The 27,307-nt window shown below is 42.1% G+C and overlaps 1 protein-coding gene across 1 annotated transcript in view; it reads right to left on the reverse strand.

The window, feature by feature from the left end:
• Window positions 1–27,307, reverse strand: part of SLC4A8 (solute carrier family 4 member 8) — a 176,449-nt gene that overhangs the window by 44,781 nt on the left and 104,361 nt on the right. Inside the window, exons 6-11 of the mRNA XM_075851933.1 lie at window positions 19,698–19,886; window positions 18,419–18,510; window positions 9,120–9,277; window positions 5,709–5,796; window positions 5,096–5,242; window positions 4,026–4,126 (exon numbers count right to left, since the gene is read on the reverse strand). Of these exons, the coding sequence (XP_075708048.1) occupies window positions 4,026–4,126; window positions 5,096–5,242; window positions 5,709–5,796; window positions 9,120–9,277; window positions 18,419–18,510; window positions 19,698–19,886 (775 nt within the window). The remainder of the gene's footprint in view (window positions 1–4,025; window positions 4,127–5,095; window positions 5,243–5,708; window positions 5,797–9,119; window positions 9,278–18,418; window positions 18,511–19,697; window positions 19,887–27,307) is intronic.

A 27,307-nucleotide genomic window follows, 5' to 3' on the forward strand; every position in this document is an offset into this window, starting at 1 on the left:
ACTAAGAGAAAGGGGGGAGAGTGTGGCACTAAGAGCAAGGGGGGGTTTGGCGCTATTTACAAGAGGGGATGTGTGGCGCTATTTACAATGACAGCTGTGTGACACTATCTACAAGGGGAAGCTGTGTGGTGTTATTTACAAGGGGGGGCTGTGTGGCACTATTTACAAGGGGGGCTGTGTGGCACTATTTACAAGGGGGGCTCTGTGGCACTATTCACAAGGGGGGCTCTGTGGCACTATTCACAAGGGGGGCTCTGTGGCACTATTCACAAGGGGGGGGGGGGCTGTGCGGCGCTATCTACAAAGGAGGGTGCTTTGTGGCGCTATCTACAAGGAGGAAGCGGTGTGGCGTTATCTACAGGGGAGGCTGTGTGGTGCTATTTACAAGGGGGGACTGTGTGGCGCTATCTACAAGGGTAGGCTGTGAGGTGCTATCTACAAGGGGGGCTGTGTGGTGCTATTTACAGGGGGCACAAAGGGGGCATGGTTATGGATGGGGCACTTTTATTGTGTCGTGCACTGAGGGATCATTATTACCATCTGGATTATGAGTTTGTTCAGATGGGGTATAGGTGTGGAGGGTGCTGGAAAAGCTAGAAACCAACATGTCTATGTGTCAAATTCCGCAGAGACGAGTCGTGGCTGGAATGAGCCGTCACAGCGGGTTGGGAAGGATAAAAAAAAAAAGGGAAAGTGACGACTAATCAATAAAACATCACCTAAGTTAGCGTGGGAAAGCTACAAGCGAGGCTGTGATTGGTGAGTCACTCCTAGAACACTGCACAGGCAATGATTTTGTAATGTGTCCGTAAAATTGTTGGTCTGTCCGTGATTTTTAGCTCACTTATCGAGAAATTTATGAAGTGGAGGTTGGCAACCCTGAGCACGTTGTACAATTTTTCCGGTAAAACGACGGACACCATGATGCAAACCAGACAGAACACATTCAAGTCAATGGTATCCTTCGGGTGGCGTTGGTGTTCGTCATGCAACAGATTCCATACTGCCGTTTTTTTTTTTTCTGTTCCTATGACAGAACAGAAAATAGTAAAACTAATGCAAATGTGAACCCAGCTTTAAAAGGCACATTTCAGGCAAAACTGATACACGGTGTTATACCTAGTGCTTGACCTGCGGGGCAGTACAGGAAACACACGTTGAAAGAACACCAAAGAAATGTCATGCAGTTCCCCCCTCACCCTATACACATAACGCGGGGTATCAGTTTTGCCCAGAGTGTTCCTTTATCTGTTGGGTTTCATTCATACTAGAAAATCTAACATTCTGGATCCTCAATTTATGCTTCCTGTCTTGGGAGTTTCCAGACTATCACATGGGCCAGGACCATTATAATTACTGCTTAACTGGGTGGCTGAATAATGGAATTTTACTTTCGTTCTAAAGACAAAAGTGGTTTTAGACAAAACTTCACAAGAGATAAGAAATGAGAGAAAATAATGGCACAGGAGTAATTCTTCCTGCTAATTCACACAGTAACGACTTTACAGGAACAGACCACCTACTGTTTGGAGAGGGTGTTATGAGACAAAACGCACAAAGTCATTGCAATGTGTTCATGTTGATAGGGAATTCTGCTGATCATGTATGTGCACATCCAGGTTAGTCAATATCCTTATTAGTACTGGTAATATGGTAGATATAGGGACACATTTTTAAAGCAATGGCTGGTAAACACAGTAAGGCTACGCTCACATGGCGGTATTCTGCATCAGTATTTGGAAGCCAAAAACAGAAGTGGGTCCAAAACATGGAAGAGGTGCAAATGTTTCCATTATAATTTTTCTATCAGGGTTCCACTCCTAGCTTTGGCTTTTAACTTCTGAAGCAAAATACTGATCTAAATACTGCCGCGTGAAAGAGGCCAAAGTAACTCATAGATATGATCCATCATCTGAACAATGTAAAAAAACTAAATAAAAAAGAAGTAGATTATAGAGAAACGGTTACCTCTCTTAACAAATGTGTTGTAGAAAATACTTGTATTCCCCATGAAATATCAATGGAGCATCTTCCATTAGAACTCTGCATTGTGCCATCCCTCGTTATTCCTCTTGGAAAAGTATGAATACATTGACAAATAAGTGTGAGGACTCCCCTTGTGAAAAGGGTGTGTCCTTCAACACTGATGAGTGGCGCTAGGGATAGTTCACACAGAGTATTTTGGCGCTGTTTTTGAAGCGGAAACCGCGTCAGAAACAGTGCCAAAAAATGACCAAAATCACCTCCTATTGACTTCAATGGGAGGTGGAGGCGTTTTTTTCCAGCGAGCGCTAAAAAACGCTCATGGGAAAATGAAGCGACATGCCCTTTCTTCTGGAGTTTCCGTCTCTGACCTCCCATTAAAATCAATGGGAGGCAGAGAAAGCTGTTTTCACAGAGGCTTTTGCCCACGGCATTCAAAAACACTGCAAAAGACGCTGCAAAGAGTGCAGGCAGGTCAAAATCTGATGGAATTTTGAGGCAGATTTTTCTGCCCGAAAAAACCTCTGTGCGAACAGGGCCTTAGAGTATGTAGAAACACGCCCCCTTTGACAAGAGGAATGGTAACACCCAGTTGTCAATTTATCCATACATTTCCAGGAGGAATAACAAAGGAACAACATAATGCAGAGTTCTGCGATAAAACACTTCAGCATGGTCATTTTATAGGGAATATAAGTATTTACTAAAACAGACATGTCAGGAGAGCAGATGAGTTCTCTTTAAATTTTTTGCCTGTATTGGCAATTCTAAAGATGGATATCAAACTGCTGGTCTGGAATGCCTATTCATATTGAAAAGATGGCGGCACCTCCAGATGTTCAGGTGATATCTCAAGGGAGGGGACAACTGTGCCAGTTTGGACCCAGCTCTTGGCAGTAGTTAATAGAAGAACCCTCTTCCTCCTCCACGTCCACCTATCAGGCTACATAGAACACAGTTGGAAGTTTAAAGAGGCTCTGTCACCAGATTTTGCAACCCCTATCTGCTATTGCAGCAGATAGGCGCTGCAATGTAGATTACAGTAACGTTTTTATTTTTAAAAAACGAGCATTTTTGGCCAAGTTATGACCATTTTTGTATTTATGCAAATGAGGCTTGCAAAAGTACAAGTGGGCGTGTTTAAAAGTAAAAGTCCAACTGGGCGTGTATTATGTGCGTACATCGGGGCGTTTTTAATACTTTTACTAGCTGGGCTTTCTGACGAGAAGTATCATCCACTTCTCTTCAGAACGCCCAGCTTCTGGCAGTGCAGACACAGCTGTGTTCTCGAGAGATCACGCTGTGACGTCACTCACTTCCTGCCCCAGGTCCTGCATCGTGTCGGCCACATCGGCACCAGAGGCTACAGTTGATTCTGCAGCAGCATCGGCGTTTGCAGGTAAATCGATGTAGCTACTTACCTGCAAACGCTGATGCTGCTGCAGAATCAACTGTAGCCTCTGGTGCCGATGTGTCCTCGCTCGTCCGACACGATGCAGGACCTGTGAGTGACGTCACAGATCTGCACTGCCAGAAGCTGGGCGTTCTGAAGAGAAGTGGATGATACTTCTCATCAGAACGCCCAGCTAGTAAAAGAAGTAAACACGCCCCGATGTACGCACATAATACACGCCCACTTGGACTTTTACTTTTCAACACGCCCAGTTGTACTTTTGCAAGCCTCATTTGCATAAATACAAAAATGGCCATAACTTGGCCAAAAATGCTCGTTTTTTAAAAATAAAAACGTTACTGTAATCTACATTGCAGCGCCGATCTGCTGCAATAGCAGATAGGGGTTGCAAAATCTGGTGACAGAGCCTCTTTAAATGGGAATTGACTTATTGTGATAAATGCCACGCTGCACGTGACCCATCCTGTGTGTCGTGTACATTTTGGCTCACATTTACTTCCTTGCTATCCCTTGCTTTCCTTCTTTAAGATTGTGGTAGTCAGAATAAAATTGAGAGCAGACACATGCCGCTATTCTCCGGAGTCCGTCACTCGGATAGTTCACCATATTACAAGCCTCATTCACTCACCTCCCGGTGCGCTGAAGTTCAGGGCCACTGTGCTCCTGCTCGGGCTCAGGATCCACATGACAGATATTTCCATTGGGGACTCCTGGCATCTTCCTTTTCTCCTGAAGGATGATTATGTAACAAAGCCTTTTACAGTGCATGACAATTATTCAGGAACACATCGCTGCTTAACCATAGCGTAGATTTACTGTACTGTGAGTAACATGCTTATGTACTATTTAAAGGGGTTCTACAGAACTCCAGGTTCAGCCGCAGTTCATTATACTGATAGATGACCAAACCAAATCACTAGAAAAAATATGGAAGAGCTTCATTTCTAATCAAAATTAAGTACAAAGTGCTATAGTTGCTCACGTATAGACACCTCCAGTGAAAATGTAAGTGTTTTTCATTTTTTTCACACAGAGAATGTGTGTGACCAGGGGCATAGTTGTAGGGGTGCAGAAATGGCAGATGAATCCAGGCCCTGGTACCTGAGAGGGTCCAAAAACCCCTCTGCCACATAAAAAACACCAGTATTATAAATAGCACAGGGTAGCGGGGGACACATTACAGATTTTTGCATTGCCTAGCATTAAGTTACACTTCTATATGTGATGAAGACTAAGAAATGCTACAGCTCGGATGTATCTGTACAGAACAGTGATGCTTCGGAGAGATAGGGTTGAACTTTTCTATACAGTAATCCCTCAAGTTACAAAGGTCTTTCCTGGGAATCCTAAAGGCGATGGACACCTTTGGGGAAATTTTTTTTTAATTATTTTTATTGCACATAACTTGTCTTGATTTTTTTTTTATTGTTTTTTTATTAGAAATGATGGACTGTTTTTGTCGTGCAGTCCGCATGTATTCCAATACATAGCAGGGGGTTCGGGTGTCGGACCCCCACAGATCATGTACTGATGACCTATCCGGTCGATAGGTCATCAGTTGTCCGGTAGTGGACAACCCCTTTAACTTTAAACTTTGCCCCAGAACAAATTAATATTGTAACTTGAGGGACAACTTGAACAGTATATAAATTTTCAGTAGAACGAAGATCTTGTTCTCATCTCTTATTCGATACTCACTTGAGAAGGAACATTCTTTGGTGGTTCAATTCGGATTGATGGGTCCCATTCTCCTGGTGGGAGCACCGTTACTTGATCCAAGAACTCGTCAATCCCAGCTAACAAGTCTCCTCTGTCTTTTGCTTTGTAAGCAACATCATGGAAAATCTTTAACAGCATTATTAGTTTATTATGGGAACTTGTAAGAAAGGGGTTGACATTTAACAGACGCCTGTCACCAGTCAGAATATATATATATTTTTTTATAAACTTAATTAGAATATGTATAATAGAGTTTGCTCAGATATTGACAGATCAAGACCCATGCCATTCACCATGCCCTTTCCTCAGCAGCCAACACAATGTGTTATAGTTCGCTGTGAGGAATTGAGGTGCATGGTACACACACTGTATTAAATATTGATCCTGGACAAAGAACCCGTTTTTGCTTATAGTGTGTAACAGGTATATAAAGGGCAAAGGCTGACTCTGTTCTGTAAAATGAAAAAAATAATAATAATATAAAACACATTGAATACAGATACCATATGCAACACATTCCAAGATTAACTAAACCTTTACTCCAAGTAAATGATCCACACATAAATGACCGATAGTTTAACTTATACTATACCTCATCTGTCATTATGGTAGCCATTGATCGGCCAATCTCATGGTATTGCTGTGCTTTTCCTACTGGCCCCAGTAAAATGAATAAAAACCTGAAATACATAAAACCAAATGGCAGGAAAGGAATAACCTGATAAAATGTTAAAACAACGAATCTGGCCTGGTAATTACATGATGTTATTGAATGATAAAGCTGAATTAAGGCATTTATATTGTGGATCATCAGATTTTCAAATCTATCAAATGTCCATTTTTAATTTTCCGTTCATTCAACAATTGAATCTTAAAGATAATTACTTATAAACATTGTGTCCGCTCACAAACTGATAAATCCTATTGTGTTATATTAGACACAAGCTGTTGCTGAACTAAAAAGCATCCGTACCCTTCGGTACTTTTAAACTAGCTGCCCGTACACAATAACATAGTGTTAGGGTATGTGCACACACACTAATTACGTCCGTAAGTGACGGACGTATTTCGGCCGCAAGTACCGGACCGAACACAGTGCAGGGAGCTGGGCTCCTAGTATCATACTTATGTACGACGCTAGGAGTCCCTGCCTCGCTGCAGGACAACTGTCCCGTACTGTAATCATGTTTTCAGTACGGGACAGTAGTTCCACGGAGAGGCAGGGACTCTTAGCATCGTACATAAGTATGATGCTAGGAGCCCGGCTCCCTGCACTGTGTTCGGTCCGGTACTTGCGGCCGAAATACGTCCGTCAATTACGGACGTAATTAGTGTGTGTGCACATACCCTTATGGGGTAGCTGGGAGCTTTTGCCTTCCTCCAGGATAGCCGGCCCCTGACAATCTCCTACCCTTTGTATGCACAGTTGATTATTTCAATACTAAAGGGATCACCACTAACTTTTTTGCTTCGTAGATTATTGCAGTATGGAAATTATTAGTGAATGTAAGATCACGAGATTCTTGAGAGGTTGGGAGCTAAAGCTTCTCTAGGACATATTGCTCAATGACTGCAATTTTTCTTCTAATTTGTGTTTATTTTTCTTTGTGATTGTTCGAAATCGAGCATCAGGTCGTTCCTACCCAATCTAAAAAGTTAGGTGAGTTACACTTCTAAAGGTGGCCATACTGCTCAGACAACGGTTCCTCCCGACCCCACCATACACACTCAGTTAAGCGTGCATATGTGCTCAATTCGTAGAGGGTAATAAGCTGCTGCCAATCACCTCTGGTGGCGGCTTTTCTCTAGTGTGAAGACAGGAAATACAACAAGCCCCCCCCCACCTTTATTGGTTCAGTCAGTAAAAAATAGTTGGATACACCTCTCTTTTCAAATCTCTTACAGATGGGGCTACATGATGACTATCGTCACATAACAGTCCAAAGAAATAAATTGAATTGCGTGACAGTACTATTCAAATGCAATTTGCAATTTTAGACCTAGATGAGTATGTCACATAACAAAACGTGACTTGATATTAAACATGACAAAAGAACATGCAGTAAAGAGCCCAAAAAATTAGGGTGCGATTTATATTGTGTGACAATTTACTGAGTAGCCCTAGCTTTAGTTGACAGACGTATTCGGCCATTATCAATTTAAAATGCCTGTAGCCCTCTTATATACAGTATCAATTCAGAGACATTTAATTTGTGCCACTTTAAGACAGTTTTTTTTACTAATTTCTGAATATACTGACTACTTACTGTATTCCTCAACAACTTCTGTCTTCCTTTTTTTTTTAAATGTAAAACAAAAATTTGGCAAAATACAAACTTAATTAATCTGCGTTTATTTTCCAACCTCAATATGTACGTAATTATGTCATAAATAAAAGGGTAATTTGGCAGCTTGCTATGAGGTAATGAGAATGTTTGGCTGGAAGAAAGCAGTGGCAGCGGAATTAGATGTCAGCAGTGATAGCCTGACAAAGATCTAACAAAATAAAGTAAATCAGTCAGGAGCTGGCATGAAACAGCGGCAATTAAAATGGAAATAAAATAGACAATTATTATCGTGAAACTGCTAGCAAGTCATAGAGATAGATAAGTTAGAAGATAGAGAAGATAGGAGATTGATGGGGGAGAAAGATAGAATGCAGATACATAGCTAGATTTATAAAGATAGATATAGAGAGAAAGAAAGACATGGGGCGAGACAGACACACAGACACACACAGAGACACACACAGAGACACACACAGAGACACACACAGATAGAGACAGGGACATAGACAGACAGAGACACACATGGGCAGATCGAGAGTGAGAGTGAAAGATGTAATAACCAGAGGACCCACAGTGCTACTCAACCAGTTTGACTTTGGGCCATCGCTAAAGGTGTTGTCTAAGTAGCCTCCCCGGTATTCACCCTTTAGCCCCCATAATGGGATCTGGACTTTGCAGCAGGAAGACTACCAGGTTGCTACCTCCTGAGGAGGTCCCGGTGTGGAATGCAATGGTGAAGTACACCATAGGGTCAGGCACTGGCAGGTTATACTGTAACAGGCTGATACAGGTCTGAGGTCACAGGTAAGTAGCGGCTAGCAGATCTCAGGTTCGCAGCAGGACACAGGTTGGAAACAGGTAAAAGCCACGGAATGGTAGCCGTTAGCTGGATACGAACTGGTATCCAGTGACAGGATGTGGACGGTCACTGGATATGGTCCATCGCAGGAACAAACTATAGTTGCACCAAAGTCACTCAGGCATCTGGTGAGCAGTTAAGGGATAGTGAATGAACATGCTGGCCCTTAAGGAAACATTGAGGCGCGCGCGCCCCCTACGAGACTTTGTGCAGAAGAGGGAGGAGGAGAGCAGTAGTGAGCAGAGGCGTACAGGCATCCGCGCCCGCTGGGGAGACAGCATGGCGGAGGGCACAGAACGCCGACACGCTCACAGAATCTGGATGCCGATGACAGGTGTGAGTAACTCCATGCTAGAGCCCACCAGCAGGAGTGGCACCCGCTGCCAGCGTTACAATAGATAGATAGAATATGCACGGTCGCATGAAAGCTTTGGATTTCTACATGAATGGCTTCGAAAATATTCTCTAGTCTTCCAAACAATAAATAAAAACTCACATGTCACTGTGCCGTCTTTATTGCAAAAATATAAAAACAATCAAGGTTTAAATCACAGCATTGTCATGGACATGGGAAAGTGAGTCTTGGGTGGGGACTCTATGTTTATTTAGTTCAGGACAATAATTAGGAAGTGACAAGTTGTCACTTGCTAATAATTCTCAGAACGCCATGTGGTGACGCCCTGAAGTATGGAAAGACAAGGAAGTCCTCTGGAGAGGACAGAACACAGTCTGTAAGTACAATGTATGCTACATCTGTAAATCTACACCTACTAAACATTAACAATTGCTCTCTCCATAACACCTCAGGTTTAAGAGCGTCGGCTATTTGATGGGACAAACAGTTTGTCTTACTCACCTTGTGGGTATAGGGACTTCCGTCAGTCCAGTTAGAAGAACTGCTGGGGACAGACGGACAAAGGCTACAATTGGTCGCTCTAGGAAATCCAGTTCTCCAACTAGTACATTGGAGGCTTCTGCTCCTGTAGGTATTTTTTTCATGAAATGTAGATCCACCTTAAAAATTAAGGAATTACTAAAATTATTAATCATTGCACTGGCATATATAACACCTTGCTCTACGTAAATATATAAAATATACATACAACATATGGGTTTTCTTAACTTTATTTGGGGTCATGTGCTTTTATATCACTCTGGAAAGCAAGGGGAACCTTCATGCAATTAATGCATTTTAGTGAAAGAAACGAAGGAGTTAAAAAAATGTGCATTCTATATACGGTTAAGAAGCATGAGGTATCTAGGAAATAATTTTTCCCACTTTCACACTAGGTTATTAACGTTTCCCGGTCTTATATTAAGAATATTCATATTGAAGTGTCAAAAACTATTTTCTGTATTCTTTATACCTCTTTACAGTCTACAGAATTCACAGCTTTCACTCCCTCCCCGGGGATCGGGAGTGTTATTGCAGTCACAAGAGCAGGGAGATCACATATTTTGTCCGCTGCTTAGCAAATGGCAAGAAAATAATTCATTAGGCAGATTGGAGGAATAAATAATTACAATTAGAATCCCAGGTTTCATGGCACATAATACGTAATATTTAAACATATACTACCGTGAATGACAAATGCAGACGTCACAGATTCAGGTTACCACTAGTGCTCTACAAATGAGGACTTTACATTGAGAAGTTACCCAGGTAGAATTCGGATCCAGTACACCAGGGCTGCACTACTAAGCACCGAGCCTCTATATTGTCAAATAAAGCATAACCCCTTAGTGACCAGCCTATTTTAGGCCCTTATGACCAAGCTATTTTTTTTAATTTCTATAGTCGCATTCAAAGAGCTATAACGGTTTTATTCTTCCGTCGACATAGCTGTACGAGGAATTGTTTTTTGCGGGATTAGTTGTACCATTTTGGGGTAGATATAATTTTTTGATTAACTTTTATTAACTTTTTTTGGGGGGGGGGGGAATAGAAAAAAACTCTGAAATTCCATGCGTATTAACTTCACACCTATTACTGTGCGGTGTAAATAACACATTACCTTTATTCTGTGGGTCGGTATGATTACGACGATACCACATATGTAGAGGTTTTTTTATGTTTTACCGCTTTTGCACAATAAAAACGTTTGAAATTATTTGCTTTCTGTATCGTCTCTTTCCAGGAGCAGTCGGTTTTTAATTTTCCGTCAATGTAGTGATATGAGGGCTTGTTTTTTGCGGGATGAGATTGTAGTTTTGATTGGTACTGTTCTGAGGTAGATAGGACTTATTGATTAACTTTTATTATGACTTTTTTGGGGGGCAATGTAAAAAAAAATAGCAATTTCAACATTGTTTTTTGCGTTTTTTTTTACGGTGTTCACCTTGCGGTTTAAATTTACATTTTAACTTTGCTGCTTGTGTTGTTACGGTCGTGGCGATACCATATATGTATGGTTTTATTTATTTTTTACACTTTTACTAAATAAAACCACTTTTTATGGAAAAAAAATAGTTTTCTTTTTTACTGTAACTTTTATGAATAATTTTTATTTCACATTTATTACTTATTTTATTAGTCCCACCGTGAGAATTTACTATGCGATCTTTAGATCGCAGCTGTAATGCTTTGGTATACTCCGTATACGAAAGCATTATTGCCGGTCAGTGTAAATTTGACAGGCAATATATTAGGACGTGCCTAATAGGCATTTGCCCAGGGCAGACCTGGGGGCTTTTATTAGGCCCCCGGCTGCCATAGCACCCCATCGGAGGCCCACGATTGCATTTGCAGGCTGCCGATGGGTGAGAGAGGGAGCTCCCTCCGTAAACGATTTAAATGCCGCGGTCGCTATTGACCGTGGCATTTAACGGGTTAAACGGCTGCGATCGAAGTAAACTAAGGGGTTAATATATAAATATATATATCAATACACCGTTAGACAGCATATACACTATACTGACTTTATATACATTCAGCCGTAAGAAACATGGTCACCTACTAAGTATTTCAGTTCAGATAGTAAACACACAACCAATACATTTCTCTGTCAGGGATTGCACTGGTTCATAGTAAATCTACACTTTGTATTCTCCCATGACCTTGTCCAGCCAACTGGCTCCTATGTGTTCCCATTCCAATAAAGTTCGCACAATCATTATATACTTATTCTGTATACAGTACATTTTTTATAAATTGCAGCATGTAAAAGCCACACGTATTTACATTCGGTTTTCATGCAGCTTTTGCTTAGCAATAACGGTGCGGCTCTCTGCTGCCCCATTATTGCTCGTGTGAATATACAACAAGGAGATGCCCAGTCTATAGCAGTTCAGTCAATACATACACCGATCAGCCAAATCATTAAAACCACCTGCTTAATATTTGTAGGGTCCCCTCGAGCTCTGACCCTTTGAGGCATGGACCCCACATGACCTCTGTATGTGTCCTTTGGTATCTGGCCCCAAGATGTTAGCAGCAGATATTTTAAGTCCTGTAAGTTGCGCGGTGGGACCTCCATGGATCAGACTTGTTTTTCCTGCACATCCCTTAGATGCTCAACCAGATTGAGATTTGAATAAATCTTGGCCAAATCAAAATCTTGAACACTGTCATGTTTCTAAAACCATTTTTAAACTATTTTTGCTGTGTGGCAGGGGGCATTATTCTGCTGAAAGAGACCACCAACATTATTGAACATTGTTGCCATGGAGGGGTGTACTGGGTTGCAACAATGTTTAGGTAGGTGGTACATGTCAAAGTAACATGTATGCCAGATCCCGAAGTTTCCCAGCAGACCATCGACCAGAGCATCACACTGCCCCTGCCATCTTCCTATAGTGCATTCTGGTGCCATCTTTTCCCTAGGTACATGCCCCAGGCTGCCCACATGTTGTAAAAGAAAACGGGATTCCTCAGACCAGCTTCTTCCATTGCTCCATGGTTCAGTTCTGATACTCACGTGTGCATTTTAGTTGCTATCGGTGCTATCGGTGGTTGACAGGGGTCAGCACAGGCACTTTGACCTGTCTGCGGCTATGCAACACAATGTGATGCACAGTGTGTTCTGACACCTTTTTGTCATAGCCAAAATTCTTTTATTCAGCAATTTGTGCTACCGGGATCAGACCAGACGGGCTATCCTTCGCCCCTATACACAAAGAGCCTTGGGTGCCCCTTTTGCTCGGAACTAACTGCATACCGGGAACAAACCACCAGACCTGCCGTTTTGAAGATGCTCTGACCTGTCTTCTAGCAATCATAATTGACTCTTGTCAAAGTCGCTCAGATCCTTACATCCATTTTTCCTGCTTCTAACACAACAAACCTTAACCCCTTCGCGCTCAGCGACGTAATAATCCGTCGCGCTAACTGTATCGTTAGCGCTCAGCGACGGACTATTACGTCGCGGGAGTAACGGCCATTTCGGCCGTCCTCCCGACACATGCAGGAGCTGTGACAGCTGCTGTCTCGTTCAGCAGCTGCCGCAGCTCCTACAGCGGGGACCGATCGCAGTGTCCCCGCTGATTAACCCCTTAAAAGCAGTGTTCAATAGTGATCACGGCTTTTTAGGGGTTGAGCTACAATCGCCAGCCTGCTACGCGATAGCGGCTGGCGATGGTGGCTATGGCAACCGGACACCAAACAATGGCGTCCGGCTCTGCCATCGACACAAGCCTAGTGGGTCCTGACGAAGTCAGGACGCACTATGCTTGCTGTCAGTGAGTAGCTGACAGTTCTAATACACTGGGGGCCTCCTGCCATCAAGTCCCCTAGTGGGACAAAGTAATAAAGTAAAAAAAAAGTTAAAAAAAGATGTGTAAAAATAAGAAAATAAAAGTTTTAAAAGTAATAAAAGTAAAAATCCCCCCTTTTCCCTTATCAGTCCTTTATTATTAATAAAAATATATAAACAAACAAATAAACTATACATAATTGGTATCGCCGCGTCCGTAACGGCCTGAACTACAAAATTATTTCATTATTTATCCCGCGCGGTGAACGCCGTAAAAGAAAATAATAATAAACCGTAGCACAATCACAATTCTCTGGTCACTTCACCTCCCAAAAAATTGAATAAAAAAAAATAATCAAAAAGTCGCATGTACCGAAAAATGGTGCTGATCGAAACTAGTTTGTTACGCAAAAAATAAGTCCTCGCACGGCTTTATTGATGGAAAAATAAAACCGTTCTGGCTCTTAGAATAAGGTAACACAAAAAGTAAATGATTTTTTACAAAAAGTATTTTATTATGCAAACACCATAAGACATAAAAAAAACTATAAACATATGGTATTGCCGTAATCGTATCGCCCCGCAGAATAAAGTGAATATGTCATTTATAGCGCACGGTGAACGCTGTAAAATAAATAGATTAAAAAAACAATAGTAGAATTTCTGTTTTTTAGTCACCACACCACCTAAAAATAGAATAAAAACTGATCAAAGTCACATGCACCCCATGAAAACTGCAATGAATTCATCAAGGGGTCTAGTTTTCAAAATGGGGTCACTTTTGGGGGTTTTCCACTGTTTTGGCACCACAAGACCTCTTCAAACCGGACATGGTGCCTAATAAAAAGGAGGCCTCAAAATCCACTAGGCGCTCCTTTGCTTCTGAGGCCGCTCCTTCAGTCCATTACCGCACTAGGGCCACATGTGCGATATTTCTCAAAACTGCAGAATCTGGGCAATACGTATTGAGTTGCGTTTCTCTGGTAAAATCTTTGCTCTAAATTCCTGTGAAACACCTAAAGGGTTCATAAACTTTCTAAATGCTGTTGTGAATACTTTGAGGGGTCTAGTTTCTAAAATGGGGTGTTTGATAGGGGTTTCTAATATATAGGTCCATCAAAGCAACTTCAGAACTGAACTAGAACCTAAAAAAATAAATAAATGAGGCAATACTTCGCTTCTTACATTATACTGATAATGAGCCGTGCCCACCCCGAGATGACCCCCAGTTTTGACCGTTTGTATAAACGGAGACCCCTATTAGACCGTTTCAGTGCCCGGTTTTCCCAAGCATACACCCCAAGAAGTGTATTTCTATTGATGAGTCCTTGGTGGATTTTAAAGGTAGGTTTCAATTCCGCGAGTACCTGCCGGGTAAGAAGGCAAGGTATGGCGTGAAGATGTATGAGCTGTGCGAGAGTGCATCAGGGTATACCTACAGGTTTAGGATATATGAAGGGAAGGACACCAGTATTCAGCCCCCAGAATGCCCCCCCCCCCCTTTACTGGGAGCTAATGCAAAAATTGTGTGGGATTTGGTGCACCCACTGCTGGACCAGGGTTACCACCTCTACTGGGATAATTTTTATACCGGCGTCCCACTCTTCAAGTGCCTTGCTTCCAGTCCTGTGGCATGCGGCACTGCTAGAAGAAATCTGAGAGGCCTCCCTAAGACTCTGCAGGGCAAACAAGAAGGGGTGAGCGCAGGGCACATTCTAGCAGCAACATATTGTGTGTCAAGTACAAGGACAAGAGAGATGTCACACCAGTACCCATGTACCTGTACGAGGTACCAGTACAGAGACCCCTAAACCAGACTGCATCCTGCAATACAATAGGTACATGGGAGGGGTGGACTTGTCAGATCAAGTCCTGAAGCCCTATAGCGCCATGCGGTGTGGTATAAGAAGCTGCGGTGTGGTATAAGAAGCACATCATACAGATGGCATTGTACAATGTGTACGTACTACATCGATGTACAGGCCAGACGGGAACTTTCCTGGAATTTCAAGAGGTGGTTATCAAGAACCTAATCTTTAGGGACCAGGAAGGGGGGGGGCACCCAGTACTTCTGGAAGCGAGGCCACACACATCGTACCAGGGCAACACTTTCCAGGAGAACTTCCCCAAACTGGCAAGAAGGGAAAAAGTCAAAAGAGGTGCAAAGTCTGCTATAAGAGGGGTATAAGGGAGGACACAATATATCAATGTAACGCGTGTCCCGAAAAACCAGAGCTCTGTATGAAAGAGTGTTTTAAAATTTATCATACATCCCTTGATTTATAATTTACCCCAATTCTACTTACCCTGATGCACTCCGCACAGCTTATCCCCCCTCATCTTTCCCTTCTGAGCCCTGCTGTGTGCCCAAGCAGCTGATAACAGCCACATTGAGGGTATTGCCATACCCGGGAGAACCCACATTACAGTTTATGGGGTGTATGTCTCCGGTAAAAATGCTCACTACACCTCTAGATGAATGCCTTAAGGCTGTAGTTTTTAAAACGGGGTCACTTCTTGCGGGTTTCAACTGTACTGGGGCTTCTGCATACATGACTTCGCACCAGAAAATCCCCAGTAGGCCAAATGGTGGTCCTTTCGTTCTGAGGCCTCCCATGGGCCAAAACGGCAGTTTATCACCACAAATGGGGTATTGCTGCACTCAGGACAAATTGCGCAACAGAATGGGGTATTTTATTTCTTGTGACAATAAGAAATTTTCAGCCAAAACTACATATTATTGGAAAAAATTAATTTTGTTTTAATTCCCAGCCCAATTCAAATAAGTTCTGTGAAGAAACTATGGGGTCAAAATGATCACAACACCCATAAATGAATTCCTTGAGGGGTGTAGTTTCCAAAATGGGGTCACTTCTGGTGAGTTTCCATTGCTTTGATACCTCTGGGGCTCTGCAAATGCGACATGGCACCCAAAAACCAATCCAGCAAAATCTGGACTCCAAAGAACACACAGCGCTACTTCACTTCTGAGGCCTCCCATGGGCCCAAACTGCAGTTTATCGCCACAAGTGGGGTATTGCTGCACTCAGGAGAAATTGGGCAACAAAATGGGGTATTTTGTTCCCTGTGAAAATAAGAAATTTTGATCACAAATTACATCTTATTGGAAAAAAATGACATTTTTTTAATTTCACAGCCCAATTCAAATAGGTGCTGTGAAAAAACTGTGTGGTCAAAATGGTAACAACAACCATAAATGAATTCCTTGAGGGGTGTAGTTTCCAAAATGGGGTCACTATTTGTGGATTCCTACTGTTTTGGCACCTCAACACCTCTTCAAACCTGGCATGCTGCCTAAAATATACTCTAATAAAAAAGAGGCCTCAGAATGCACTAGGTGCTTCTTGGGCTTGTGTTTTAGTCCACGAGCGAACTAGAGACACATGTGGGACATTTCTAAAAACTGCAGAATCTGGACAATACATATTTAGTAGTATTTCTCTGGTAAAACCTTCCGTGTTACAGAAAAAAAATTGAATAAAATTGAAATTCAGCAAGAAAAATGAAATTTGCAAATTTCACCTCCACTTTGCTTTAATTCTTGTGAAATGCCTGAAGGGTTAAAAAACTTTCTAAATGCTGTTTTGAATACTTTGAGGGGTCTAGTTTTTAAAATGGGGTGTTTTATCAGGGTTTATAATACATAGGCCCCACAAAGCCACTTCAGAACTCAAGAGGTACCTTAAAAAAAAGGCTTTTGAAATTTTCTTAAAAATATGAGAAATTGCTGTTTATGTTCTAAGCCTTGTAACGTCCAAGAAAAATAAAAGAATGTTCAAAAAACGATGCCAATCTAAAGTAGACATATGGCAAATGTGAACTAGTAACTATTTTGGGTGGTATAACCGTCTGTTTTACAAGCAGATGCATTTAAATTCTGAAAAATGTTATTTTTTCCAAATTTTCTCTAAATTTTGCAATTTTTCACCAATAAACACTGAATATATCGACCAAATTTTACCACGAACATGAAGCCCAATGTGTCACGAGAAAACAATCTAAGAATCGCTTGGATAGGTTTAAGCATTCCGACGTTATTACCACATAAAGTGAAATATGTCATATTTGAAAAATGGGCTCTGAGCCTTAAGGCCAAAACTAGGCTGCGTCCTTAAGGGGTTAAGAAGTGACTGTTCACTTGCTGCCTAATATATCCCACCCCTTGACAGGCGCCATTGTAACAAGATGTTATTCACTTTCCCTGTCAGTGTCTATAACGTTACGGGTAATCGGCGTATAAGAGATTCTACAGGATGTTATGATCGCATTTTAAAGAGGCTCTGTCACCAGATTTTGCAACCCCTATCTGCTATTGCAGCAGATCGGCGCTGCAATGTAGATTACAGTAACGTTTTTATTTTTAAAAAACAAGCATTTTTGGCCAAATTATGACCATTTTTGTAGTTATGCAAATGAGGCTTGCAAAAGTCCAAGTGGGTGTGTTTAAAAGTAAAAGTCCAAGTGGGCGTGTATTAGGTGCGTACATCGGGGCGTTTTTACTACTTTTACTAGCTGGGCGTTCTGATGAGAAGTATCATCCACTTCTCTTAGGAACGCCCAGCTTCTGGCAGTACAGACACAGCGTGTTCTCCAGAGATCACGCTGTGTCGTCACTCACAGGTCCTGCATCGTGTCAGACGAGCGAGGACACCGGCACCAGAGGCTTCAGTTGATTCTGCAGCAGCATCGGCGTTAGCAGGTAAGTCGATGTAGCTACTTACCTGCAAACGCTGATGCTGCTGCAGAATCAACTGTAGCCTCTGGTGCCGGTGTCCTCGCTCGTCTGACACGATGCAGGACCTGTGAGTGACGTCACAGCGTGATCTCTCGAGAACACGCTGTGTCTGCACTGCCAGAAGCTGGGCGTTCTGAAGAGAAGTGGATGATACTTCTCGTCAGAACGCCCAGCTAGTAAAAGTATTAAAAACGCCCCGATGTACGCACATAATACACGCCCACTTGGACTTTTACTTTTAAACACGCCCACTTGGACTTTTGCAAGCCTCATTTGCATAACTACAAAAATGGTCATAACTTGGCCAAAAATGCTCGTTTTTAAAAAATAAAAACGTTACTGTAATCTACATTGCAGCGCCTATCTGCTGCAATAGCAGATAGGGGCTGCAAAATCTGGTGACAGAGCCTCTTTAAACTGTTTTTACTGCAGTTTTGTGGCGGTTTTATGTGCCTCTTAATTGTGGTGAAAAATGCATGCTAAAAACCACGTGAATCGCCACGGTTTTGCAGTGCAGGTTTTTGGCTGTGTGGTTATTACTGGTGAAGCGCATGGTTATAATGTATCAAAATGCCCTGTAAAATCTCAGCTTAAACCACTTCTTCAACCCAATCAATATATCGAGCACCCAATAAACAAGGATAATAAGGAATTGTAAATCATCTTCAGCCTGGGCTTCTGTATGCAGTTGTAATAGAGGATACCCACCTTGCTAAGATCAACGGCACTGCTGTTGTCATGGTTTCCGCCATTTTTAACATCTAAAGTAGAGGGGGTAGGTTGCGGAGACACGGACAGATCTGTGGAACAATAATAATTATGTTAATGCTGACTTATATTGGTTGAGATTAAAAATGTTTGTTCATATACATTTCTTATTTCTTTCCACAGAGCAGACAAGCAGTCATAGTCAGCAATCATTTCCCTTTATTACAGCACCCGTCATCTTCAATAAAAAACAGCTTCCATCCATTCTGAACGCAGCAGCCCGAGGAGCTTTCATTTTCACAGTTACACAAATGTTTGCGCAGGTTCCCGCTTCTTCTAGAACAACACCTTGGTTCACAGGTATAGCAATGCTGCAAGCCCTTACAACACATTTATGCTACCTCCCCTGCTTATCCTAATGTGCCACTGACCCAAGACCAATGATCATCCTCCCTTATCGCCGACCACCAAGGCTTCTCCCGTGCTGCACCTTTACCCTGCAATGCTAGATCTCAGATAATCAGGCCTCCTGCGCAGCATGACCCACAGTCTCCTGCATTAATGTTTCTAGGGTAGAATAGCTCTGAACATACGGCATGTAATGAAGCATGCAAAAAAAAACTAAAAACTAAAACGTAACCTCTGTATGCCTGTTTAAAATCGGAGATATACAAAGGTACAGTACGGCCCTATTCATCGCTATGGAAGCCCTATTATGGCTCCGTACAAGTCAGCCGTAATGTGGCTGTATGCATGAGGCCTAACTTTTCAGAAAGTTTTAAAGGGGTTGTTCAGTTATAAGAAATTGATGGCCTATCCTCAGGATAGGCCATCAATATTTGATCGGTGGGGGTCTGACTCCTGACACCCAACCATTTAGCTGATTTTAAGGGGCATTTATACAAGCACTGCTTCCCCTTCATTCTTGATCTGCTCGTACTGGGAATCGTCGACACAATTGTAGCGGTGGTTCACACTATTTCAGCCTTCTCCCATTCAAGTGAAAGGGAGAAAATGGTAATACTGTGAACCGCTGCTACGTGTGTTGGCGATTCACAGTACGAACAGTGACAGTAATGTAGGGGAAGCAGCGCTCGTACAAGCACTGCGGCCCCCGCAAAACAGCTGTGGGTTTTTTTCACGGTAACATTCAGTTTCTAAAATATTCAGATTTTAGTTTCTTAAACAAAGGATTAGTCATGTTAAAATTCATTCATACATAAATGAGGCTTGTCTCATTTTTACAATAACCAGCTGGTTTCCGGATACAGATACTTACTATTTTTGTCTAGTAAATGAGGCTCTGACTGCTTCTTCCCAACTTCTGCGAAAGAGCGCACTATCGGAATAAGATTGTTGCGTTTCTTCTCAATTTGATGGTGATGTTTTTTCAATAGAGCTTCCTTTACTTTTACCCGAATGTTATCTCCTAATTCCCCAGCAGAATCATGATGATCCAAGATCATATCTGACAATATAAATGATACAGAAACAATTGATACTGGCTTTTAAAATAACCTAACACTTCATAATATTTCTTAGAAAGTAATTGACCCCAAGAATGTGCAGATCTTTCGAAGGCCCTGTTCACACAGAGTTTTTTGCCACGGAAACCCCGGCAAAAAACGGCCGAAATTGACTTCCATTTATTTCAATGGGAGGTGGAGGAGTTTTTTACAGCGAGCAAAAAAAACGCTGACGGGAAAAAAGAAGCAACATGCCCTATCTTGAGGCATTTTCCGCCTCAAAAACTCCATTGAAATCAATGGGAGATGGAAATAAACGAGTTTTTCGGCTGAAATGAGTGGCCAGCCCTGTAATACATAGAGCATCCAGGTCTGTCAGAGCAAAAGCCCCTTATGATGTCCATATAACTTATCACGAGACAACCCCTTTAATGTCATGCAAGTTTTCATTCAATGTGTACTTCATATTTTAATTCAGTCACAGGTAAAAGTTTTACCAAACAACAAACCCAACAGAATTATATATATATTACAATATACATACGTTTCAATGTAGCAGTTATTCAGAGACACATGGGATATAGTCACGCAAACAGTTTATAGGTACTCTCCATAAAGATGGACTTCATGAAGTTCATCCAGAATGTGTCCAACAAGAATAAACTCTATTTGAACCATCTTGATCATGCAGGCATCACTGGGCTCATTGACTCCATGCATGGCTATATTCTCTGCTGCTGTTCAAAAGTAAAATTGCCAAATCATAGCAACCTTCAAGGTACTTCCTAACATTGTTTATCTTGTCCTAGAACAGACCTAAGTTATGGTGATTCATTGCTGTGGTTTAGGCTGTGTTCACATTTGCATTGGGCATTTCCGTTGTTTTGCTCCATCATAGGAGCAGAACAACAAAAAGGACAGCGGATGATGAATCAGTCACATGATGGACACAGACGACGCCCAACGGAACCCATTGACTTTTACGAGCTTCCGTCGGGTTTCCATCATGGTGTCCGTCATTTTACCGGAAAAATAGCGAAGCATGCTGCACAATTTTTTACAACATTTTTGACCGGATATGTGATGGCAGCTCCTAACGGAGCCTCGAACACAGATGTGTACATAGCCGAAGTGTGTTATTGCTCCTAAATTAAAAGTTTCTTAATGAACCATAGAATATCTAAATTTGACTGCAAAGCCAGGACACCTTAAAGAGGCTCTGTCACCAGATTTTGCAACCCCTATCTGCTATTGCAGCAGATCGGCGCTGCAATGTAGATTACAGTAACGTTTTTATTTTTAAAAAACGAGCATTTTTGGCCAAGTTATGACCATTTTTGTATTTATGCAAATGAGGCTTGCAAAAGTACAACTGGGCGTGTTTACAGTAAAAGTACAACTGGGCGTGTATTGTGTGCGTACATCGGGGCGTTTTTACTTCTTTTACTAGCTGGGCGTTGTGACTAGAAGTGTATGATCCTGACGAATCAGCATCATCCACTTCTGTTCGTTAACGCCCAGCTTCTGGCAGTGCAGACACACAGCGTGTTCTCGAGAGATCACGCTGTGACGTCACTCACTTCCTGCCCCAGGTCCTGCATCGTGTCGGCCACATCGGCACCAGAGGCTACAGTTGATTCTGCAGCAGCATCAGCGTTTGCAGGTAAGTAGCTACATCGACTTACCTGCAAACGCCGATGCTGCTGCAGAATCATCTGTAGCCTCTGGTGCCGATGTGTCCTCGCTCGTCCGACACGATGCAGGACCTGTGAGTGACGTCACAGCGTGATCTCTCGAGAACACGCTGTGTGTCTGCACTGCCAGAAGCTGGGCGTTGTGAAGAGAAGTGGATGATACTTCTATACACAACGCCCAGCTAGTAAAAGTAGTAAAAACACCCAGATGTACATACACAATACACGCCCAGTTGTACTTTAGCAAGCCTCATTTGCATAAATACAAAAATGGTCATAACTTGGCCAAAAATGCTCGTTTTTTAAAAATAAAAACGTTACTGTAATCTACATTGCAGCGCCGATCTGCTGAAATAGGAGATAGGGGTTGCAAAATCTGGTGACAGAGCCTCTTTAAGGTCATATTCTACCCTGTGTACTGAGCAATTCACCCCAACACAGTCATCTAATAAAAACTGACACAACGGGTCCCTTTTGAATGCCTTCACAGAACAATAACATTTGCAATGTTTTAATAAAAACTAAAATGATCATTTTTTACTATAAGAGATTATGATTTACAATGTCTCTTGCCAGTTTAACCTCTAACGATATTTCTGCTGGAAATACACTAAGCCAAGTCGAATGGGAAAATTCCTCGAATTCTCTTTAAAGGAACAGTTTCTATAGCATCAAAACTACTGTTAGAAATGACTACATTCTGCCACCAAGAAACTATTGAAAAATTCTGAATGTCGCTTGTAATGAGATCATTAACCCCTTCCCCCTGCTTGCATTCTGGGCCCTAATGTCCAAGCCATTTTTTACATTTTTACATTGTCACATTCAAAGAGCTGTAACTTTTTTATTTTTGCGTCGGCATAGCTGTATAAGGTCTTGTTTTTTGCGGGACGACTTGCAGTTTTTATTGGTACCATTTGAGAGTAGATGCGACTTTTTGATCACTTTTTATCACAAGTCAGGATTAACAGAAAACAGCAATTTTTCCATTGTTTTTTATTTTATTTTTTACGGCGTTCACAGTGCGGGTTAAATAATGTAACAGCTTTATAGTCTGGGTCGTTACGGACGCGGCGATACCAAATATGTGTAACTTTTTTGCTTTATTGTAGTTTTTTTTAATAGTAAAGCATTTTGTAAGGGGAAAAAGTGGGGTTTTCATTTTTTTTGTTTCACTTTTTTTTTTAAATTAACTTTATTAAGCTTTTTTACTCTTTTACTAGTCCCACTAGGGGACTTCCCTATGCTCCGATCGCTATTATAATACACTGCAATACTTTTGTATTGCAGTGTATTACTGCCTGTCCGTTTAAAACGGACAGGCATCTGCTAGGTCATGCCTGCGGCATGATCTAGCAGGCATTCGCTCCAGGCAGACCTGGGGGTCTTTATTAGACCCCCGGCTGCCATAGAAGACACAGACACTCGGCAATTTTATCGCCGGGTGTCAGTGAGATGAGAGGGAGCTCCCTCCCTCTCTCCAAAACCATTCAGATGCGGCGCTCGCTATTGTGCACCGCATCTGAAGGGTTAAACGGGTGAGATCGATACTAATATCGATCTCACCCGGCAGAGCAGGGACGCCCCCAGCCCTCAGCTGCCTCTGGCAGCTGAGAGCAGGGAGATTTCACGGCTCCCTGCTCTGTTTACTTTATTCTACAGCAGCGACGTAGAATAGCGGCGCTCTAGAATAAAGCCCACTAATGACCGCCGTAAAAAGACGTATCGGCGGTCATTAAGGGGTTAAACCACACTTATAAGTGGAAAGTGGTTCAAATTTGATATAAAACTATAAATAAGTTATTGTATCTATGTTATGTACTATAGCATATGTGGATAAAACAGGTCAGACCGGTATAAAAAAAAATACTTAAAAGTCATCTCCTGCAATACCTTGCTTTATTGGAGCAATATCAAATGGATAGCAGATACCAGGAGAAGAACCACTATTTTAAAATGACTTTACATAAGAAAGCAGCCACCATGACTCTATGAACCAAAGGCCAACAAATGCATGGCCAGCAGTGTAATCATCCACATACACCAGCATGGCAGTAGAAGCTTGTAAACGTCTTCTGTATAGTATGTATATATATAGTATCAAGTCAACTTTCAGTGTTAAAAGGGGTTGTGCCACCATTACATATATTAAAACGTAGCTTAACTTTCGCAAAAAAAATAAAACATTTTAAACTGCTATTATGTCACTATGTGACTTCATTACTCTTAGCAATTTTTTTCACTTCAATGTACCTTTTTTGCAGCTTTTTTTCTTGTGAAACCGTCCACATCTGTTTTCTTACACTTCCCGATTCTGGCCAGTTGCTAGGGGCGTGTCTTACTGTGTGTGATGTTTGCCAGTACTGTATACAATATTCAATCTGCCCATAGTTCCCATCATGCACCTAAACAGCCAGCCAATCAGGAAAGCCAAAGGTCCTTTTGCAGCAGTGTCTTTTGCATCTGACATCTTGGATTTACCGTATCAGACACATCTTCTCTACTCTACCAATACGAAGTATCTAAAGTCAGTTTTATAAAGTATCTGATAGCACTCGGATAAATACCTCCTCTCCCAGCCCTCACATCTTCCAGCATCCCCCTCTGCCTCCATATTCCTGTTTTTTCCTGCCTGCTCTCACTTCAGCCATGCACTATGAGGTACAATATGGTCCGTACACAGTATATATACTATAAAGACAGCTCTGTATACACTACACAGTATATACTAGAAGGACAGCAGTGTACAGCACTGTATACAGTATATATACACACACACCATAAAAATTGTCTGCGTAATACAGTAGCCTTCTAGATAATGAGATTTTCAAAATCTCATGTACACGTTGCTGTTTTGTCCGCGCATAAATTTACAATCTGCAGGACGCCTATTATTGGTGCGGATGTTCCCTTTGTATTTCACCTCTTTCAATGCGAAGGGTGAAATTCTATCAAACAAAACACAAAAAACGCATATCCACGCACTGAAATCCAAACTAAAATATGCAAGAGTCCGTGCAGATATTATGCACAGATTTCAGTGTGTGTACCTGTGGATTCTCCACATCTAAATACACTATGTGTGGAGGTGCCCTTAGCCCTAATGCACACAACCGTGTGTGCTGCAGGAGTCCTGTCCATGATCCATGGAAGAGATAGGCCATGTTCACAACTTCAAAAAGGTGCAACGTTTCAATCCCCGACATTGGGATCTTTCTCAAGCAATGTAGGATTGAAACGTTGCACCTTTTTGAAGTTGTCTGAATAAACCATACTGTGAACTTGGAGTGCTGATATATATATATATATATAGATAGATAGATAGATAGATAGATAGATAGATAGATAGATAGATAGATAGATAGATAGATAGATAGATAGATAGATAGATAGATAGATAGATAGATACAGTGAAGGAAATAAGTATTTGATCCCTTGCTGATTTTGTAAGTTTTCCCACTGTCAAAGACATGAACAGTCTAGAATTTTTAGGCTAGGTTAATTTTACCAGTGAGAGATAGATTATATAAAAAAAACACAGAAAATCACATAGTCAAAATTATATATATTTATTTGCATTGTGCGCAGAGAAATAAGTATTTGATCCCTTTGGCAAACAAGACTTAATACTTGGTGGCAAAACCCTTGTTGGCAAGCACAGCATTTTGTAGTTGATGATGAGGTTTGCACACATGTTAGATGGAATTTTGGCCCACTCCTCTTTGCAGATCATCTGTAAATCATTAAGATTTCGAGGCTGTCGTTTGGCAACTCGGATCTTCAGCTCCCTCCATAAGTTTTGATGGGATTAAGGTCTGGAGACTGGCTAGGCCACTCCATGACCTTAATGTGCTTCTTTTTGAGCCACTCCTTTGTTGCCTTGGCTGTATGTTTCGGGTGATTGTCGTGCTGGAAGACCCAACCATGAGCCATTTTTAATGTCCTGGTGGAGGGAAGGAGGTTGTCACTCAGGATTTGACGGTACATGGCTCCATCCATTCTCCCATTGATGCGGTGAAGTAGTCCTGTGCCCTTAGCAGAGAAACACCCCCAAAACATAATGATTCCACCTCCATGCTTGACAGTGGGGACGGTGTTCTTTGGGTCATAGGCAGCATTTCTCTTCCTCCAAACACGACGAGTTGAGTTAATGCCAAAGAGCTCAATTTTAGTCTCATCTGACCACAGCACCTTCTCCCAATCACTCTCAGAATCATCCAGATGTTCATTTGCAAACTTCAGACGGGCCTGTACATGTGCCTTCTTGAGCAGGGGGACCTTGCGGGCACTGCAGGATTTTAATCCATTACGGCGTAATGTGTTACCAATGGTTCTCTTGGTGACTGTGGTCCCAGCTGCCTTGAGATCATTAACAAGTTCCCCCCGTGTAGTTTTCGGCTGAGCTCTCACCTTCCTCAGGATCAAGGATACCCCACGAGGTGATATTTTGCATGGAGCCCCAGATCGATGTCGATTGACAGTCATTTTGTAGGTCTTCCATTTTCTTACTATTGCACCAACAGTTGTCTCCTTCTCACCCAGCGTCTTACTTATGGTTTTGTAGCCCATTCCAGCCTTGTGCAGGTCTATGATCTTGTCCCTGACATCCTTAGAAAGCTCTTTGGTCTTGCCCATGTTGTAGAGGTTAGAGTCAGACTGATTAATTGAGTCTGTGGACAGGAGTCTTTTATACAGGTGACCATGTAAGAGCTGTCTTTAATGCAGGCACCAAGTTGATTTGGAGCGTGTAACTGGTCTGTAGGAGGCAGAACTCTTAATGGTTGGTAGGGGATCAAATACTTATTTCTCTGCGCACAATGCAAATAAATATATATAATTTTGACAATGTGATTTTCTTTATTTTTTTTTATATATAATCTATCTCTCACTGGTAAAATTAACCTAGCCTAAAAATTCTAGACTGTTCATGTCTTTGCCAGTGGGCAAACTTACAAAATCAGCAAGGGATCAAATACTTATTTCCTCCACTGTAGATAGATAGGCATATATACATATACACACACACACACACACACACACACACACACACACACACACACACACTATAAAACACGCACAAATATATATATATAGATATATTTCTCATAACCTACTGTAGGGTTTGTGGGAGCTGTGGCTATTTGGAAGGAGTATAGCAGTACAATTTTAAATATTGTAACCTGCTATGTGTGCAGGTTCTTTACAGCGGGCGCACGAGCTGTAAAGGCACATACTCCTCTTTGAGAAGAAGCGCAGGTCTGGCGCCCCCTCCCTGTCCCCTCTTCCACTGTACTATAACCGGCAGTAGCAGAGCGCAGGGAGGAGAATGACAGCTCTGCTACTGTTTGTGTTTGTGAGAGGCGCTCCAGTAGCAGAAGCACAGGTCTAGCGAGGGAGCCGCCACTAGACTTGCGCTTCTGCCACTGGAGCGCCTCTCACACTCACTATAGTCCGGACAGCAGCAGAGCTCATCGCAGTCTCTTCCCTGCGCTCTGCTGCTGCAGGTTACACTAAAGAGAACTGTGTAGTGTATAGAGGCAGCGAGACCTTCCTGACGTCACGATGGGGGCGTGCACATCTGACGTCAGGATGGGGCCACCACCCACCCGTACTCACAGGCAGCAGAATCCGTACACCGATACATTCAAACGGTGTACGGATTTCTGCTAGCAACAGGAGAAATACAAGGAATAAAAATGTAGTAAAAAAGTGTCAGAGTTGCCATTTAA

This window comes from Rhinoderma darwinii, chromosome 2 (genome assembly GCF_050947455.1).
Source record: "Rhinoderma darwinii isolate aRhiDar2 chromosome 2, aRhiDar2.hap1, whole genome shotgun sequence".
NCBI classification, from domain to species: Eukaryota; Metazoa; Chordata; class Amphibia; order Anura; family Rhinodermatidae; genus Rhinoderma; species Rhinoderma darwinii.